At 34.7% G+C, this 18,908-nt stretch overlaps 6 protein-coding genes across 6 annotated transcripts; 4 read left to right on the plus strand and 2 right to left on the minus strand.

Annotated features, from left to right (window-relative positions):
* Nucleotides 1-2,187: 2,187 nt before the first annotated feature.
* On the plus strand, nucleotides 2,188-3,785 carry LOC130502704 (heat stress transcription factor B-1-like). The gene is made up of 2 exons (XM_056997495.1): nucleotides 2,188-2,814; nucleotides 2,972-3,785. The coding sequence occupies exons 1-2, from the start codon at nucleotides 2,596-2,598 to the stop codon at nucleotides 3,584-3,586; spliced, it is 834 nt and encodes a 277-aa protein (XP_056853475.1). The 5' UTR covers nucleotides 2,188-2,595; the 3' UTR covers nucleotides 3,587-3,785.
* A 2,218-nt stretch (nucleotides 3,786-6,003) lies between these two features.
* LOC130502705 (red chlorophyll catabolite reductase, chloroplastic-like) lies at nucleotides 6,004-7,384 on the plus strand. Its single transcript, XM_056997496.1, has 2 exons — nucleotides 6,004-6,386; nucleotides 6,658-7,384. The coding sequence occupies exons 1-2, from the start codon at nucleotides 6,036-6,038 to the stop codon at nucleotides 7,276-7,278; spliced, it is 972 nt and encodes a 323-aa protein (XP_056853476.1). The 5' UTR covers nucleotides 6,004-6,035; the 3' UTR covers nucleotides 7,279-7,384.
* A 233-nt stretch (nucleotides 7,385-7,617) lies between these two features.
* LOC108819153 (calcium-binding protein CML19) lies at nucleotides 7,618-9,075 on the plus strand. The gene is made up of 7 exons (XM_018592146.2): nucleotides 7,618-7,773; nucleotides 7,897-8,026; nucleotides 8,115-8,151; nucleotides 8,231-8,258; nucleotides 8,355-8,507; nucleotides 8,605-8,707; nucleotides 8,815-9,075. Exons 1-7 carry the CDS (start codon nucleotides 7,771-7,773, stop codon nucleotides 8,877-8,879), a joined length of 519 nt encoding a protein of 172 aa, XP_018447648.1. The 5' UTR covers nucleotides 7,618-7,770; the 3' UTR covers nucleotides 8,880-9,075.
* Nucleotides 9,076-9,834: 759 nt separating this feature from the next.
* LOC130502702 (methionine aminopeptidase 1D, chloroplastic/mitochondrial) lies at nucleotides 9,835-11,578 on the plus strand. Its single transcript, XM_056997493.1, has 7 exons — nucleotides 9,835-9,993; nucleotides 10,120-10,189; nucleotides 10,268-10,496; nucleotides 10,574-10,777; nucleotides 10,861-11,012; nucleotides 11,101-11,198; nucleotides 11,284-11,578. Exons 1-7 carry the CDS (start codon nucleotides 9,885-9,887, stop codon nucleotides 11,475-11,477), a joined length of 1,056 nt encoding a protein of 351 aa, XP_056853473.1. The 5' UTR covers nucleotides 9,835-9,884; the 3' UTR covers nucleotides 11,478-11,578.
* On the minus strand, nucleotides 11,538-13,807 carry LOC130502701 (patatin-like protein 3). The gene is made up of 7 exons (XM_056997492.1): nucleotides 13,468-13,807; nucleotides 13,186-13,388; nucleotides 12,909-13,095; nucleotides 12,678-12,839; nucleotides 12,248-12,550; nucleotides 11,856-12,031; nucleotides 11,538-11,741 (listed from the first exon to the last, which is right to left on the minus strand). The coding sequence occupies exons 1-7, from the start codon at nucleotides 13,606-13,608 to the stop codon at nucleotides 11,675-11,677; spliced, it is 1,239 nt and encodes a 412-aa protein (XP_056853472.1). The 5' UTR covers nucleotides 13,609-13,807; the 3' UTR covers nucleotides 11,538-11,674.
* Nucleotides 13,808-15,355: 1,548 nt separating this feature from the next.
* Nucleotides 15,356-17,951, minus strand: LOC108840344 (patatin-like protein 1). The gene is made up of 7 exons (XM_018613175.2): nucleotides 17,726-17,951; nucleotides 17,324-17,505; nucleotides 16,696-16,882; nucleotides 16,398-16,559; nucleotides 15,929-16,231; nucleotides 15,661-15,836; nucleotides 15,356-15,585 (listed from the first exon to the last, which is right to left on the minus strand). Exons 1-7 carry the CDS (start codon nucleotides 17,852-17,854, stop codon nucleotides 15,510-15,512), a joined length of 1,215 nt encoding a protein of 404 aa, XP_018468677.2. The 5' UTR covers nucleotides 17,855-17,951; the 3' UTR covers nucleotides 15,356-15,509.
* Between the last annotated feature and the right edge of the window lie 957 nt (nucleotides 17,952-18,908).

Consider the following 18,908-nt stretch of genomic DNA (forward strand, 5'->3'; position numbering starts at 1 on the left):
ATGTTATTGGTTCAATAATTTGCAATTCCAAAAATTTATAATGCAGAGTAAAATTAAAGAGAAATTTGCCCATATAGCCATAAAAAACACAAATATACTATCTAACCAAAAATACCATCTATCTCATTATTTCTTTTCCTATCTCTCTCTAATCTCGCACTAAAAATCTAATTACCTTTTTTGGTTATTTGAAAAATAAGCCAAAAATAAATTACGTCATTAAAATTTTCATGTTCACCAGAAGTTTGTGTCAATTTTTGATGAAGAATTTTTAATACATGATAAGAATTTTCATGTTTACCGTCAAACTGGACACTATAGTATTTTACAAAAAAATCAAGCTGTTTCTTTCCGACTTTTCTGCGTGGAAAAAATGTTCTTTAGCATTGTCACGGCTGAACAAAATACTTAATTAAATAAAAATGAAGCTTATAAATCATTCTTTGTAGGAATGTGAAAGAGTGTAAAAGTCTAAAATAATTTCAACTCGGGTAAAGAAAGCAAAAACTGAAGTCCTATCAGTACGAAGTAAAAAGTTGCCTACACGTTTGTTAAACAAACGCCATTAACCTATGATTTTCTTGTATATAAGTGGAGCTTCAAAATTAAATTCTCAAAGATTAGTCTACTGAATCATGAACCTTGTTTCGGCCATACACACGAAGAGATGCTAAAACATTGGAAATTCAAAGATGGTTTGACAAAAGTGGATGCTAGTTGAAATCGGAAATCATTGATAAGCTAAACTCCAAAGGGATCATACACTACTATACTTTCTCTGGTGGATTCATACACATGCTTAGAACTGGCTTTAAATCAATAATTATCCAATACTAACCTAGCTTTTTTTTTTTTTTACTAACCTAGCTACATCAAAAAAAAAAACATCAAAAAAAAAAACCTAGCTACATCCATCGATGATCTTGTCTCCTCGTATATTTTTGTAGCTGTCTTGGTAAGCTGGGTTAAACCATAGAGTTATACCTTTATGAATTTTCAATGGCGATGTGTTACTTTGAGATTTAAATGGAGATGTGCATGCATGCAACTATCGACATTTTTTCACAAATTTGTTATCGCCTTTTTTGACTAAAAATATCATCTTTTGATCCCGTATATATACGAATGTCTAGAAGCAGCTTTTAAATATAGTTATGCAAGCGTGCGCCATTTTTCTCTAACTATTCAAGTCTTAGTTTCGCAAGTTATATAACTTTTTTTAATCAACCATGTGCATGCAACTATCTCTAGTTTTCTACCTTTGTGTGAGATATAGAAGATTAAAGGCCAAAAAGGTGTTGGAAATGAATCGAATAATGGAGACGTAGATGTCGATGATTTAAACTCTGTCACGATAGGTAGGACTTACCGTCGTTGATGAAGAATATTATTAATATTATTTACCCAATGATAAAGCGGATAAAAAGCCAAGGGTGCTGGAAATAAATCCAAGAATGAAGACAGTAGATGTCGATGGGTTTTTAAGAACTTGTAAATATCACGACTCAGAGACTTTAAAATATATTATCCGAATTGTTTAGTCTAAAGATACACAAATGAAAGGAAAAGGTAAATGAAGCTGATTGGTACCCAAATGTGAATTGAAGCCAAAATTGTGTTAGGTGGCACATTAAATTATTCAAAAAGAAATATAATACACAGAGGCAAATAAACAAAGTCGTTTAAAAAAAATAAAATATCATGTCGTCTCCCGTCATATTTGAAAAAACTTTACAATCTGTTAATTTCTAAATTTTCTAGAATACATATACTATTCGTCTCTTGTGTGTGCGTATTTATTTTAATTGGCGATAACATTTTTAGCAATGACTAAATTATGCATAATTCAGTATAAATTATATTACATATGACATTAGTTTTTTGTCATCATATATATGACATATACAAAAGATCATGTATCATATATGATTAATGGCATAATTTCCTGGAAAATTATTCAAGGGAGAGAAGATGAAAACATAATTCAAATGATGAAAGCCATGACTCAAAAGAAGACTTTATACAAATTTTGATTAAGAGATGAAAATTAAAAAAAATAAAGATGTTTCTGAGAATTTCTAGAACAAGCATCCGTTTTTTCTTTTTATTTGTTTCTTACATACGTAGGACCCACAGTAGGATCAATAAAGCTTTATGCGTTATATAATTGACCTCCCTCCCGAAGAAAATACACTTAAAAACAGTTTTGGTTGCTATGCTAAAACTTTAGAAGAAAAAAAAAAAACACTTGAACTTCTTTTTTTTGAGAGAAAAATACACTTAAAACTTTGGTTTAGCTTTTGTATTAACACACTGATTTGCTCCGGCGAAGTATGGTCGTAGTCTCCAACTTCCTCCTCCATCAGATAATCCGTTAGATGGAAGAAACCAAACGAAACTCTGATCTCCTCCGTTCTCGTGTCTTCCTCTCAGGCTTCTATTGCTGGGACTGGGAATTTCTCACTGCTCTCTTGCTCTTTAGTTGCTGAATCTTTCCTCCCATTTTTCATTTTTCTCTTTCTCTTTCTGTCTAGATTATATTTAGTCCATCTTTTTATTGTTTTCTTTAGTTTTTATTAAAAAAATTCGTCGAAGATGACGACGGTGATGGCGGCGCATAGAACTGTTCCGGCGCCATTTTTAAGCAAAACGTACCAGCTAGTGGATGATCAGATCACAGACGACGTCGTTTCATGGAACGAAGATGGGACAGCTTTCGTCGTATGGAAAACAGCTGAGTTCGCTAAAGATCTACTCCCTCAGTACTTCAAACATAACAACTTCTCGAGCTTCATCCGTCAGCTCAACACTTACGTGAGTCACACAAAACAATATTACGATTCAAAAGTCATTTTCATTTGTTGTGTTTCAATTAAATCATTTTGGTTAAAATGAATCATTCATTGGTAGTTGGTGGATAATTAAAAAAGCTTCTAGAAGCTGATCACATGTTTTTGTCTTTTAACTGTAGGGTTTCCGGAAAACTGTACCGGACAAGTGGGAGTTCGCCAACGACAACTTCCGGAGAGGACAGGAGGAGCTCCTGTCGGAGATACGCCGGCGGAAATCGGTGATCGCCGCGGCGGGGAAATGCGCAGTCGTTGGCTCGCCGTCGGAGTCGAACTCGGCGGGAGACGATCACGGGTCTAGCTCAACGTCGTCGCCGGGGTCGAAGCACCCGGGGTCGGTGGAGAACATGGTGGCCGATCTGTCCGGAGAGAACGAGAAGCTGAAACGAGAGAACAGCAGTCTGAGCTCGGAGCTCGCGGCGGCGAAGAGGCAGCGCGACGAGCTCGTAGCGTTCTTGACCGAGCAGATGAAAGTGGGACCGGAGCAGATCGATGAGATGATCAAAGGAGGGAGGTCCAGAACGACGGTGGAGGAAGGTTGCGGCGGAGACGGCGTGGAGGAGGAGAAGGGGGTGGTAGGTGAAGGGTTGAAACTGTTCGGGGTGTGGGTGAAAGGAGAGAGAAAGAAGAGGGGCCGGGATGAGAAGAATTTCGTGGTGGGTGGGTCCCGTATGACGGAGATAAAGAACGTGGACTTTCACGCGCCGTTGTGGAAGAGCAGCAAAGTCTGCAACTAAACAAAACAAAAAAGGATGACTTGTAAGAGACTGTTCAAACAAGCGTGTGACACGTCATTGACGTTGAAATAGAAAAAGAAAGCTAGAGTCTTAATGATTTTATAATTTTCCGTAAGGAAGATTTTTATTTTTATGTTACAAATGGATTTTCATGTATTATATACGGTTGAAAAAAATAAGACGGACGTTTCGGATTTTAGTATTGTGTGTGTATTTTTCTTTCTCTATTAAAACTCATAGCTAATGTAAAACCATGGCCTAGATTTGGTCCAATGAGTTGCACAAAAAAAAAGATTTGGTCCAATGTCATGCTGAAAGTTGAAACTTCAAAGAGGAAAAGGATTTGACAAAGAAAACATTTATTTATTTATTTTCTCTCGGTGAATAGAACTTGACTACTTCTCTTGCAATTAGTAGGTAGTTTCCGTGTTTTTACGTAACCCGTGGAGTATTCTCATAAAAATTGTTAGAAAAGTCGACAACAAAGACACTAGACTGTATCGGAGAAAATGTAAATTGGAGAAATACCAAACTCTTACATAACACATGACGTTCAAATTCCAACAAGAAAATGCTATGAGATTATATAAAAATTAGTTGATGCTGAGAAAAATATGTCAACCAGCTCTACAACAACCAGTTTATAGTAAACTAAAATTCTGTAAGAATATATATATTCTAAAATCTTGTCCCTTCACCAATTTTCTTACTACATAATAAACGTTTTCCAGACGGAATATATGAAAAGTATATTCGTTAGTGCCCAATTAAGTCGCGCTTCAGTCTCGCCAAGAGTCTCTACGTCATTTACTAGAAATCACTACCAAACACTAACTCTCAAATGGCATTAGAAAATATCTTAAATGTAATAATATGGTATCTTCTATGTTTACCTTTATGTAATTCACGCATGCATAATCAAACAAGTCCGGTCTAGTGTATTTACAGCATCTCATATATGAAATTCTATGTTTTCTTTCAAAATAAAGTAACTTTGTAATAAAATGTGGTTTGGTTTAAATTCTACTAGATCATGACCCGCTCGACCGAGCGGGAATCAAACTTTTTTTATCTTTATTTGTACTAAATGTTATATATGATTGCAAGTGTATTAATATAAAATTTTGATAAATAACAATGTGTACTAATGTGTTTAAATAAGCAATGTGTTTAATTACTAAATTTGATTTTTAAAATTTATGATAATGTAAAGTAAATATTTTATATATTATTTTAAATATATAGTGCTATATTTTTTATTTTCAATATTTATCATACAAAACTTACATTGGGGTATTATTTATATGAAAATATGTATAACATAATATATTTATATATTATATAAACATATCTACGATTTTCGCAAAGGCCATGCGTACACGCACGGGTTTTATTTTTAAAATGTATTCTGTATTGTTTAGTTTTATGTAGTATCGAGTTTGTATAATTCAATTTTGTGTTTAAAGAGCAATACCAAAATTTTCTTTCGTATGTAAAAATAATATTTTGCAAGCGCGAGTTATGTCTTTTTATTGTAACACAAATTTGATATAAAACTTATGTTTTTGTACATTACGAAGTTTAATTTTTTAAAATAATTATTACATAATTTGAAATTGAATTTTATCCGTGAGGTATAATATATTTTGTCAGTAATGGTTCAATGCATTTTCGATATATATTATATTTCAGTTTGGTTTGTTTTTAGTATTATTGTATAAGTATAATACTATACAATATTACTATATTCTATATAATATATAAAGCTATGTGTTATTTATTTTAGAAAGTAGATTAGGCCCAAGGTAGTTAAAAATAGTCAAATCTTTATGTATGTGTCTATGATTTATCTACCTAATGTTATTCGTACTAATAAAATCAATATGGCCAATGAAGTATACTGATCAATTTAAAATGAATTGTATAGGGTAATTCTAGTAAGATTAATATTTTTAGTATTCTTAGTATCTATCTTATTTAAATCGATATGTAATAAAGGTGAAACTATATATGGAATATGGACAAAAAAAGAATTGTATTTAAGGAAATACATCAATGCAAAGTTAGACTATGGTACGTATTATGTATAAAGAATGAGACATTTAATTTAAATATATAAGGTCCACCTTTAAAATCTACATAGAAAAAGTTGTAATGTTTCTGATTTAATAAGATAGATTCTACTTTAGAATAAAAATAAAGTAATAAACACAAATAAACGGATTACTTTAGTAATAAACACAAATATACTAATTTTATGTTCATTAATTATTAGATTAATTTTTTTGTATCTTTAAAAAATGTATAACATGTATACTAATACACTCTATCAATATGTGATTAGTTTTCGTAGATGACAAAAAAACATTTTTCATAAATAATTCTAAAATAAGCGTGTAATATAAAGAAGAAATTCTCGAAACTACTCACAGCCACATATAAAGAAAAGATGCCGATGATGTTATGCAACACTCTCTACTCTTCGTCTCCGCCTTTTCTCTCGCCGTTAACTTCGATACGATCAAAACCGTCGCGATTCTCAAAGACACTCACTGTCCGAGCTCAATTCCAGTCCATGGATGATCATCAAAACGATCTTCTCCGTCAGAAATTCATGGAGTTTCCATACGTCTCGCCCACGCGCAGGGCTCTAATGGCTGATCTCATGTCGACGTTGGAGGATCGCCTCCACTCGCAACTCCTTCCCTGTACCCTCCCTCCGGATGTACGGAACTTCAAGAACCCTAACGGTTCCGCCGAAGCGTCTCTTCACATCAGATCCGGCGAGAAATCTTCTCCGGTACGCATTTTACTAGCATAGGTGGTTCCTCTGTTTTTTAGGGTTTGAGATTTGGATGTTAATCATGATTAGGTTATAAGGAGATTGCATGTCTTTGAACCGAATCTTAATGTGTTCTGCATGTTGGTTTTATAGTTTCAGTTGTATGATTCAGGTAGAACCACATTTCAGTTCTGTAATGAACTGAAACATGTAATAATGTCTTTTTTTATTCTTTTTGATAAATAATGTCTTTTTTTTTATTGCTCTGTTTTTTTCTTTTTTTTTGTAGATTGATTTTGTTATAGGAAGTTGGATACACGTCAAGATTCCGACAGGAGTGTCACTCAACATAACAAGCATCTCTGCATTCCTAAACACCTCAACAGAAGCTCCAAACTTTGTGGTCGAACTCATACAGAGCAGTCCCACGTCGCTCGTTCTCATCCTCGACCTCCCTCATCGCAAAGACCTTGTTCGTCACCCTGGCTATCTCGAGACATATTACCAAGACACCGCTCTCGATACTCATCGCCAGTCACTCCTCAAGCTTCCCGAGATCAAACCCTACGTCTCGCCTTCTCTCTTTGTCCGCTCTGCTTTCTCTCCAACTGCTTCCATGCTTAAAATCGACGCGGAGGAAGGGGAGAGGCTGGAGGAGATTTTGAGGGAGCATGTGAGTCCAGCTGCTAAGCAAGTCCTTGAGGTTTGGCTGTCGCGTTGCGCGAAGGAGGAAGAGGGAGAGAAGAGAGTGTTGGGAGAAGAAGAGAAGTTGGAGTTGGAAAGAAGAGATAAAAGCTTCAGAAGGAAGAGCATAGAGGAAGATTTGGATTTACAGTTTCCGAGAATGTTTGGAGAAGAAGTTTCTTCGCGTGTTATACACGCTATCAAAGAAGCTTTCGGGGTTCTCTAGATTATTATATCAGTTAAAGACTTAGCTAATTATCGTCATTGTACTAATAATATACAACTTCAACAATATCTTTATAAAACCTTAGAAGTAAATAGCGTTCGTACAACAGTCTCCACATAACGCAGCTTGTGAAAACGTTTACTCCATTGATGTTTACAATCGCTGAGTTTACACAATCGCTGTGTCCTCTAGTCTCTAGATAATGTTATAAAATACGTTTACTTGTCAAATATTTGTTTTGAGTATCTGATTCGAAGAGACATATACACATCAACGAAGGTTTTGTTTTTAGCGCCAATATATCAGTTATTTAACAAAAACGTGCACAATTTAAAGTCTTGATGCTAATCGCTTTCAAAAGAGTTCATAATCAGACAAGAAGTCTAGTCATCTCTGGTCATCATTATCTCATCGAAGACCAAATTATAAACATTTCATCGATTCAAATCTATCTGTCTGATCATATCATCCTATTCGTCAACCACACAAGAAATGGTTAGTGTTTTGTTTTTGGTTTTCTTGATTGTTCCTTAGGTCTTGATCTTTTTCAAATACAGAAACAGTTTAGATTCTTCTGCTTACTCTGTTCACCGGTTATGTTTTTCTCTTTCCCGGCAGGCTAGTTTTATGTCCGGAGCAGTACAGTTCAGAAGAGGTCTGAAACCTAAAGGGAAGACTTATGGATTGACCAATCAAAAGAGAAGAGAGATTAGAGAAATCTTTGATCTCTTCGACATAGACGGTTCAGGTAACTATTATTAAACCTTATATCTGGTTAGCACAGTTCTATATCAGAAGTACACGATTTAGTAAGTCCATCATCATTTCATATGTAGGTAGCATCGATGCTCGCGAGCTCAACGTTGCTATGAGGTTAGTGGCAATTTTCTTCCCTTTCCTACTTCTTCGAGTTGTAGTTAGCACTAAGAAGATTATCATCATCTGCTTACAGGTCTCTGGGGTTTGAGATGACTAATGAGGTTGGTTTTCTATGAAAACTATAGTTTTCCCTCTTTCTATATATATGATAATATTTCACTTATTTTGTATATTTTTTTTGTTGTTAATGTGTGTAGCAAATAAACGAACTGATGGCAGAGGTGGATAAAAATAATAGTGGAACAATAGATTTCGAAGAGTTTGTGCATATGATGACAACTAAATTCGGAGAACGAGACTCTACAGATGAATTGTCTAAAGCATTTAAGATCATTGATCACGACAACAATGTTATAATCCAAACCTATATCTTTTTCCAAGTGGTTTATTTTTTCTGTTTGGAGTAATGTCACGGTGTTTGACTTGTCAAATTGTTGAATATTTTAGGGAAAGATTTCACCTCACGATATAAAGCAGATTGCGAAGGAGCTAGGAGAAAATTTCACAGATAATGAGATAGAAGAAATGATTGAAGAAGCTGATCGTGATAGTAAGTGAAAACATATGTTCTCTAATCACGTAACGTTTTAATTTTTGTTGTTGTGATTCAATGGAACCAACTTAAACACCAATTTGTCTCTGTCTTAACCAACACAGAAGATGGAGAAGTTAGTTTGGAGGAGTTCATGAAGATGATGAGGAGAACTTCTTACGGCTACTAATAGTATTGCTTGTTGAATATACTAAGTTACTCACTGCGATTATATAAAAAACTGATTTGTCGTAAATAAAGCAGTTTGAAGTGTGTTTTGAGAATAAAAATGTAATGATGTAATTACATCCATTATTGAGAACATGTCAAATGTCTCATATTTGTTTTATGCCTCTGCGCCATATCTATGTATATAATATTAATCACATCATCATATCATATGACCTGTTTGTATAAACTCAAAAACAATATAGGAAATGTATTCGGTGCTTAAAGGAATCTTATGCATCTAACAATGAAAATGTTTTTACCACTTTTTTGGTAGAAAAAGAATGAGAACAAGAAAAATTTGAGTTTGGAATGAAGTCTGGGTCTTGTGTATATATTTAGGTTTTTTTATTGAAAAGGGTTATAACTTGATCATATTACTTTTGTACTAATTTGAATCTTTAGTAGAAAAACATGGTTGGGCTGGAGTTGCATACACTTTTCTAATATGAATGTTCTTTGATTCAATAGAGTTTAAATGTGCGAATTATATCTCCTAACATTCTATATGTATTGCCTAGTTTATGACCAATTCACATAAAAGATATCTTACATGGTAGTATTCATACAAGAGATTGTTGTTTTTGATATGGTTGTAAAGTGTTTAGACCTTAGTCAAGTATTTTGGTGTTGTATAAGGAATTTTGACTATATTTGCTGAATAAAATAGGCTCTCTATTTTAGTTATGAAACTTTCTTGCACTAGAGCTAATAAGAAAGTTTGAGCTATTTACTCATTTCACCATGTCTTTTCCAATACTAGTCAAACCAATGATCTTGCATAGGGGGAGGGTTCAGAAACATAACAGCGCGTAATGTAGCACCCATCTTGGGTGAGATAGCTAAGCCCATTAAAAGCCCATTATTATTTTCTTCTTCTAGTCATAATTAAAAATCAAATAAAAAAGAAAGTAAGTGGCTACGGCGAACCGGGTAAACAAAAGCTAGCCGCCGTGAAGTTTACAAAATGGCGACCGCGAAATCTCTGCAACCAAGAATCATCTCTTCCTTTCTCGGAAACAACAACTCTATTCGATCAACGCAGCCTCTTCCCCATCTCTTCCGCTTCCATTCAGGTCCTCTCTCTCTCTCTTCATACTTCTTCAGTTCTTCTACTTCTAGTTCGTTAGCTGAGCAGAGTTTTTTTTTATTAGCAAAAAAAGATTAAAACTTTAGAGTTCCCATATTGCTAATTTATACAGGAAGAAGGCATGTTTCGATGCAATTATCAAGGACCTTTTCGGGATTAACCAATCTTCTGTTTAATACAAGGTACTCTGTTTGTATACTCTGTTTTAGCATTGGACTCTGTTTTGTTAACTTTCTTTGTTGCTGCTGCCTTGTCTATAGAAACGTAGATGAAGTTGTTGATGGGAAGAGAAAACGTCTGAAACCAGGAAACGTGTCTCCACGTCGCCCTGTCCCTGCCCATATAACCAAACCTCCTTACGTTGAGTCTTTTAAAGTCCCCGGAATCTCAAGTGGGCTTGAGATTCACGACAAGGAAGGTATAGCGAGGATGAGAGCTTCTGGGAGGCTCGCAGCTAGAGTTCGTGAATACGCTGGGACTTTGGTTAAGGTTAGTGTGGGATGGGAGGACCAAAGTTCATTGCTTTGAAGTTGTGTTATATATACGCTGTTGTTCTGTTTTGGCAGCCGGGTGTGACGACAGATGAGATTGATGAAGCGGTTCACAACATGATTATAGAGAACGGAGCTTATCCTTCGCCTCTTGGCTACGGAGGTTTCCCTAAAAGTGTTTGCACGTCTGTGAATGAGTGCATTTGCCATGGCATCCCTGATTCACGACCGCTTGAGGATGGAGATATAATCAACATTGATGTCACTGTTTATTTGAACGTAAAGCTCTCTTCTTCTTCTTTTCACCAAGTCAAGTTCCATTACTTATGACGTTGGTGTCTACTCTCTCTCTCTATCTACAGGGCTATCACGGTGATACTTCAGCTACTTTCTTCTGTGGTGATGTCGACGAGAAAGCTAAAAAGCTTGTTCAGGTGACTAAAGAGTCTCTTGACAAAGCCATATCGATATGTGGTCCTGGTGTTGAGTACAAGAAAATTGGCAAAATCATTCAGTAAGAGATTTTTTTATTTCTTTAAGCAATTATTAGAATTTTTTTATTCATCTACTACATATTGAAAAAAATCAAAATGTTTATGAAGTGAGCATGCAGATAAGCATAAGTATGGAGTGGTTAGAGAATTTGTAGGCCACGGTATTGGACGTGTCTTCCATGCTGATCCTGTTGTTCTTCACTTTCGTAAGTTTTGTTCTTGTTGTTGAATTGCTCTGTGACCACCATTAGCATAGTTTTGAAACTTTTGAACTCACATTTTATTCCACAGGGAACAATGAAGCTGGACGTATGGTCTTGAATCAAACCTTCACTATTGAACCAATGCTTACCATAGGAAGCAGAAAACCGGTTATGTGGGATGATAATTGGACCGTGGTAACAGAAGATGCTAGCCTCTCTGCGCAATTCGAGCATACCATTCTTATTACCAAAGATGGAGCTGAGATTCTAACCGTCTGTTAAGAAAAAAATTGATTCTCAAATTGATCTTTTATTGGAATGTAACGCAAAAAGCCAACTTGGTATGTATGAAAACCATATTCATATATTCTGATATTCAAATATTCTTTTGCTCACAAAGTAAAGTGAATTTATGTAAGTCGCACAAACAGATACAAACAATGAGTTTTATAGATTGTTTCTGGGTAACAACTATAAAATCAGGTCTTGAGTTTAAGATATCTTGATTCTCTGAGTTTCCTTTCTTCTGACAGAATCTTTGCAACCCTGTAATTAATTAAATTAGCAGTGGTTTACAATTTAAAACCATTGTTGTAACTATATAAAAAGTAGTAAACTTGGTTTCTCTTTTAAGATTAAAAGAGAAAAGAAATAATGAACCTTTTGAGAGCTTCTTCATTGGTAACGTGATCAGGGATGGGTTCGTAATGGCCAGTTTCGAGATTGACACGAGATACATTTTTCTTCAATAAAGCTCTACCAACTTGAACAAGATCGTCCATGTTCTTTTCTGTCGATATGTCCACTGATCCTATGTCACCCTTCAACGTATCGTCCTGTAATAGAAAAGGTTGTTTTTAATAGCTACAGAATGTTTTGCCTTGTACACTGATTTTTTTTTAGTAGTTTAAATATTTTCCTTGGAACTTTTTTTTTCTTTAAAATAGATTATTAAAATTATCGTAATTTTGTTTTTTTTTCTTTTGTAAACTAATTATCGTAATTTTGTAACAAGATCGAAAGAATGGTCATGCAAAAGGGAAGAGACTCACATCGATACGTAAATAATTCGTCTCGGAATGAAGAGCTTGGAAAACGACACAGCTTTGGTAATCAACAATGTCTTGAATGGCTTCATTGTAACAATCAATAATTGGACTCGAACCATCTGCACAGATCCAACTCACCAGTCCCCATTTTGACGCCATTATCGCATCATACTTCTCTTCGTTCCTTATCGAACCTGTACCAAGCGATATCACCACAACCCTCGTGTAATCCAATGGGCTCATGTCTCCCATTGCTGGATTCTTCTTCACTATCTGCTTTGTCACTTCCGCAATAGCACACAACGTCTACAAAAACATATAAATAAATAAAATACATAACATGATATGACCGATCGATAATTAAGATTTTACGTTGGAATCTCTTTTTTTTTTTTTTTTACGTTGGAATCTCATCTAACTTAATATTTTATACCGGGTTATTGGCAGCGATACCACCGTCAATAAGGTTATATTCATATTTGTTTCCTTCACTGTCTTCATTAGTGAATCGATGAGCCGGGAGATAAGTTGGTGCGGCTGATGTGCTTAGGCATATATCTGATATCTTTGCGTCAGTAACTCGACGATTCTTCGCCTATATTTGAAACATTGAATCAATAAAAGTGATGCAACTACGTATGTATTGATGTTGGTGTTTAATTACCTGGTAAGAAGAGAAGATAACCGGTTGGAGTTTCTTGATGTCGAAGCAAGGTATGACAACGTTCGTCAAAGTTTGAGTCAGTCTCGTGCCTCCCAAGAAATCTTCGATTACTTTTCTTAGGTGTTTTCCGTTGTACTTTGGTCCTCGTACAAGTCTCACCAGGATCTGAGCCCAGGCAAACGCTCCTCTGCACGGTTTTAGAAGTTAGCATGTTAGTTATCAGATTACTCAAGACTCTCGAGTTATCAGATCAAACGCAAACGCAAAAGGCACCTACCGCGGGTGTGGGAAGATTTTAGGGCAATGTTTGCGATAAAAAGGGACGATTTCTTTTGCCGCAAACAAAGGGCGGTTGCGGTTACTGCTTGTTTTGACGTCTTTTTCCGGTGCGGTTAACATTGCCACTATCAAACCTCCAGTGCTCGTCCCGGAGATGACATCGAAGTAATCCACAAGTCTTGCCTCCTCACCATCCAATTCCTATGTAACATTACATTAATTTAATGTTATATTATCAAATTGAGACAAGAACACTTATCAAGATTCAGGGTAGACATACCTGGAGTTGTGATTCGAGGTAAGCTAAGATAATACCGGGAATGATCCCACGGACTCCACCACCGTCGATGCTAAGGATCGTCACATGTTGTCCGTATGAAGGAGGAAGACAACATGATCTTCTTTCCGAAGAGAGAGCCATGATTTTTTTAATCTCCTAGTTTCGTTTTAATAATCTAAAAACAAAGCTTATTATGTCTTCTCGGTAAGTGGTTAACTTCTCGTCCTGTTATCAAGACGGGGATGGTTATAAATGTGATGAAACACGTAGAACTACCGTTACGGGTGAAACACAAACCCATATTTATAGAACGAGATGTATATATAAAGCCACTTTAGTGTTGGATTTTTTGTGTGAAGCTAATGAGAGATTTCTTGATTTGGAAGTTACACTTACTTATGGTTACTATATAGCATGTCACGTTACGCACATACTTCTATATTGAAAAACAAGAAAACTAATTGACAACTGTTTTTCCATATTTTAACATGATAAAAAAAAAAAAAACTGTTTTTCCATAAAAACAGTTAATTGACATATATATGTGCACACAAATTATGAGCAAAAGTCACCTGAAGATATGTGCATATATGTATCAAAAAAGTTATATATAAATAGCTGAAGGTAATCCGCTACTTGTAAACATTTTCATCTTTATGGGATCTTTTTTATTCCTCAGTGCTCAGAAATTATGATTAGTTATTTGACTCTTCCTTGCCTACTTTATGTTCATTTTTTTGGGTTACCATCCTGGACTTGCTATTATTGTTTTGTTTGAGGTTTAAATCAGGATTCTTGAGCAATCTATATGAGAAATTTTACCAACAGAACTAACATAGGAAAACTGGGGAATATGATTGTCCAATAAAAATATTTACGGATAGAGACAACGAGAACCTCACTTCCAAGCAAATGTAACCGCTACACGAAACATTAAAACTCGCCTGAATTATGGATTTGAAATGGTTACGGTTAGTCATGAAACTTTTATGAGTGCACTATGCGGAATGATCTTTTTTCCTCATGAAATTTATATATTATTTCCAAAAGTAGATTCGGGAGTTGAAATAACAATCGAATATATTATATATGTTATAATATAATATTATATATCATATATATAGTATTATATATGTTTTTCAAACTGTTTTTTTTTTACAATTTGAAAAAAACAATATAATATAATGTTATATCATATATCAAGGGTGATAATTAGCAAAAATAGAAGGATCTGCTTGCATAGTATTTACTTAAGATAGAATTACTATGACATCAAAGTTACATTTATATCTGAAGTCCAGATTTTTTTTTAAAAAGAAAGAAATATATGTTCAAAGTAATGCATTTTTGCTTACGACAACTATGTATAATTGTCTTCATTATGTTGAAGCTCAAGTGTTCAACAATCAACTATTAAATCGATTTACAGAATTTGGCTCTGTCGATGCCGTGACAAGTAGTACAATATGTATCCATGGTCCACGTTTGTGAGACCACTATATCCGGCTGTACGTCAGATGTTTTTCACGTTAATTACAAGAAGAAATACAAATTTGATTCCAATATTATCTTACCCTTGACACCCTGACCCTCTTGTGCAATTCTTCATGTATCTAATCTCCTTTAATTGACCTTTTAATTTCTTAATTAGTTACCTAATTATGTGATAATATGTATGATTAATACTCTTTGGCGTGTAACACACATATGAGTTTTCTTAGGACCGTTTTAATAGATACGATTAATTAACACGCTTTGGCGTGTAACACATATATATGAGTTTTCTTATGAACGTTGAACACTGAACATTCTCTAAAGAAAGCGACATCTTTTTGTATGATTGATTATATATAAAGTCATAGGATTTTCCACTTTGATATGTGTTGAATAATATGAAACTAGCGTAATTTCATTATCAAAAGAAGGAAAACACACACAAAACCGTCTTGTGCAGCAAATTATTCTTACTACTATTATCTGTATTTTTTACAGATTATTTTATGCACCAAATCACAAAAGCACGAGCGATCATCAAGCTTAATTCAACTTGATGAAACTTTACGTGTCTCGTCGCTTTGCATCCTTAGTTTCCTTTCATCCGAGAGCATTTTCGCAAACCTGCATTTTAACCATTACTCAAACGATGCGATGACATTTGATCCAAGAAATAGATCAATAAAATTTGAAATTTACCTCTTGAGCTCTTGCTCATTGGTGACATTTCCAGGAACAGGTTCATATACACCAGTGTCGATGTTCATTTGCGCAACTCTGTTTTTCAGCATCTTCTCTCCATTTATCACAAGATTCTCTAAATTGGATTTTGTTGCTAAGTCCATAGAGCTTGCATCTCCTTTCAATGTATCATCCTGCAAACAGTTTGACTCATAAAAAATTGCGTAAATTAAATTATTAGTAACAAATTTTAATTTATGTTCATGTGTCGCTCTCACGCTCTCACATCAATTCTGAGATACTTGTCCTCGGATTGTCGGGCTTTGAACACAACAGAACTGTGGAAATCAACTAAGTCGCGGCTTGATTCCATGGTAATGTCTAGTATAGGAGCAGATCCATTGTCATATAACCAAGATATGATTCCCCATTTTGCAGCCTTTTTTGCGCTATACTTCTCCTCCTTTTGTGCAGACCCTGTTCCTATCGACACAACGAGAAACTTGTTGTAACCTAACGGCTTGAGCTCACCCATGTCAGGATTATCATTCACAATCTGCTTAGTGACAGCTGTCATGGCCAGCAGAGTCTATGGCAAAACCAAACACAATAAAATTAGTTACATGTCTTAAAATTTATCTGACTAAATACTCTCCAAATATGCAAAATGAAACCTAATGTGAATAAAGTAAAAGATTTGCATTCTTCTTCGATTTTTTCAGTATCTAGAAACTGCTAAAAATGTTGTGTTTTACCGGATTATTAGCAGTAACTCCGCCATCAACTAGGTGAAACTCAGACGTCTTGCCTTTAATATCTTCATTGATAAAGTAATGAGGAGGAAAGTAAGTAGGAGCAGCCGATGTGCCAATGCATATGTCTGATATCTTGACATCCAAGCTAGGGTCAGCCAATGCCTTCAAGAAGACGTTACAAAGAAAGTTAACTATTACTGTTAGCTACTTAATTAGCTTGATGTTGATGAAACAATAAATTTTGATTCTATAGTTTATATACGTGTTATGTTAAGAAGAGACATGAGTAGAAAATTGCCTGGTAAGAGGAGAAAATGGTGGGTTGTAGTTTCTTCATGTCGAAGGTAGGTATGACAACGTTTGTGACTGTCTGGTGGAGTCTTGTCTCTCCAAGAAGATTATTTAGTAGATTCCGTAGATACACTCCATCGTATTTTGGGCCAGACAAAAGCTTTGGAAGCTTTGGTATCAGAGAAAACATTCGTCTGCATATGTCTTTTATTATTATATATCTCAACGTGGAATTTGATATAAATGAAAAGTGTTCGTTAGAAAATGAAATAAAATTTCCAAAATTAATCTTTCGTTGTAATTTTATTTTCTATAAATTACAAGCTTTTTAAACACGTTTACGTTGAAATTTACAACATACAGTGTTTTGTTTTGATTTTTTAAAATTACATTGTCCCAGTACTAAGTTTGTTGTCATATATCATTGTTTTATTTTTTTCTTTTGAGAAAAGGCATAAGAAAACAAAGTCATATATCATTGTAAATTGTAAAATATAAACGGCAAGGTAAAATACAACGATTGTCCTTTACTAGTGTTATTATTTATTTTTATTTGTGTTGGAGCATATACGTTTATTAAGTTGTAAAATTTGTGAATGGCGTTTGTGATATATAACTGTGTAATATTTGCTTACCCGGGCTGTGGAAATATTTTGGGAGAATGTTGAAGATAAAACGGAACAATGTCTTTGGCCGCGAACCGAGGACGTCCGTTCTCGTCTGGTACAGTTAACATGGCCGTAATGAGGCCACCGGTGCTAGTTCCGGCTACCACGTCGAAGTAATCTGCTAGCCTCATGTCTTCTCCATCGAGCGCCTTATATATTTACCGGCAAAATTGAACAATATGGCTCGAAAATATAACCAGAAAAAAGAATTTCATTGACTATCTTGTAAGTAATCTATAAAATCTTATTCTGCTGGTCATATCTTTGAAAATTATGTAGTTGAACTATGTATATATTTAATATTGTAATATGGCATATATATTTGAAAAAAAAGCATAACATATAAATATATAATCAATAGATACAAACCTGAAGCTGCTCTTCTAGATACGCAAGGATCACTCCGGCCATAATTCCTCTGACTCCACCGCCGTCGAGGCTGAGGATGGTTACGAGTGATCCGCAAGACGGCGGTAAGTTTTTCTTGCACGAGTCCATGATAGTTGAACGATCTTATTTATAAAAAAAAAGATGATTATAAATAAAATTTGGTGAATATTTTGGACGTGAAGATTGATGCGTCAATGGTATGTCTTTTCTTGAATGTTTATATATATAAATGCAAAATTTTTACGTGTCAAAGATTCTAAGAAACAATTTTATTTGGTCAGACTTTTCTTCATAAATTTCGAGCTAATCAGGATTGTAGTTCTTTTTTTTTTTTTTTTTATATACAGTCTTCAGTGTCATCGAGCTTGACCTGTCATAAGCTTAATTTACGGGGAGTAACTGCATATATAAATCTTAATCCAGATTTGAATATTTGCTTCTGTGGACTTTGCATTAAGAATCAGCCAACGAATTCTGCATCCAAAACTTCAAAACTGAATTTGGATCTTTTTGGATTTGATACGACAAATTTTTCCTCAAGGTCCACTATCCGGACTTATTTTAAAGGCATCTGTCAATTCGTGGAGAAGATGATCTCAAAATTAGCTTTTTGTTGTTTTCCTTTTTCCAGTAATATTTTCTTCTCGTGTTCATCAAATTCGAACTTAAATTTTATAAGGAACGATTATTTCAAATTTATAATTCATTTAATTGGAAATTAAATGCCAAGAATCATGACTAGTGATTTATTTGATTTGCTTCAAGCTTAGTTAGTCATGATTCTTACAACAAACTTTTTCAACCCAAAAATCGCATTATGCATAGTTTTCTGTTAAGAGAGATGGCCGAGTAAACACACACAAAGATGGCCGAATAAAAACACAGAAAAAGATGGCCAAGTAAAAACACACAAAGATGGCCGAGTAAAAAAACACAAAAAGATGGCCAAGTAAACACACACAAAAGATGGCCGAGTAAACACACACAAAGATGGCCGAGTAACACACACAAAGATCATATTCATATATCCCTGTCTTCCCATATTATTTTCTTTAAGATCAGTTTGATGGATCTTGAACCATTGTGTTGCTTCTCATTCTCCTTAATCTTCTTTCATCAGATAGAATTTTTTGCATATCTGCATTACCAAAATGATATCAAA

This window comes from Raphanus sativus, unplaced genomic scaffold (assembly GCF_000801105.2).
Source record: "Raphanus sativus cultivar WK10039 unplaced genomic scaffold, ASM80110v3 Scaffold0667, whole genome shotgun sequence".
NCBI classification, from domain to species: domain Eukaryota; kingdom Viridiplantae; phylum Streptophyta; class Magnoliopsida; order Brassicales; family Brassicaceae; genus Raphanus; species Raphanus sativus.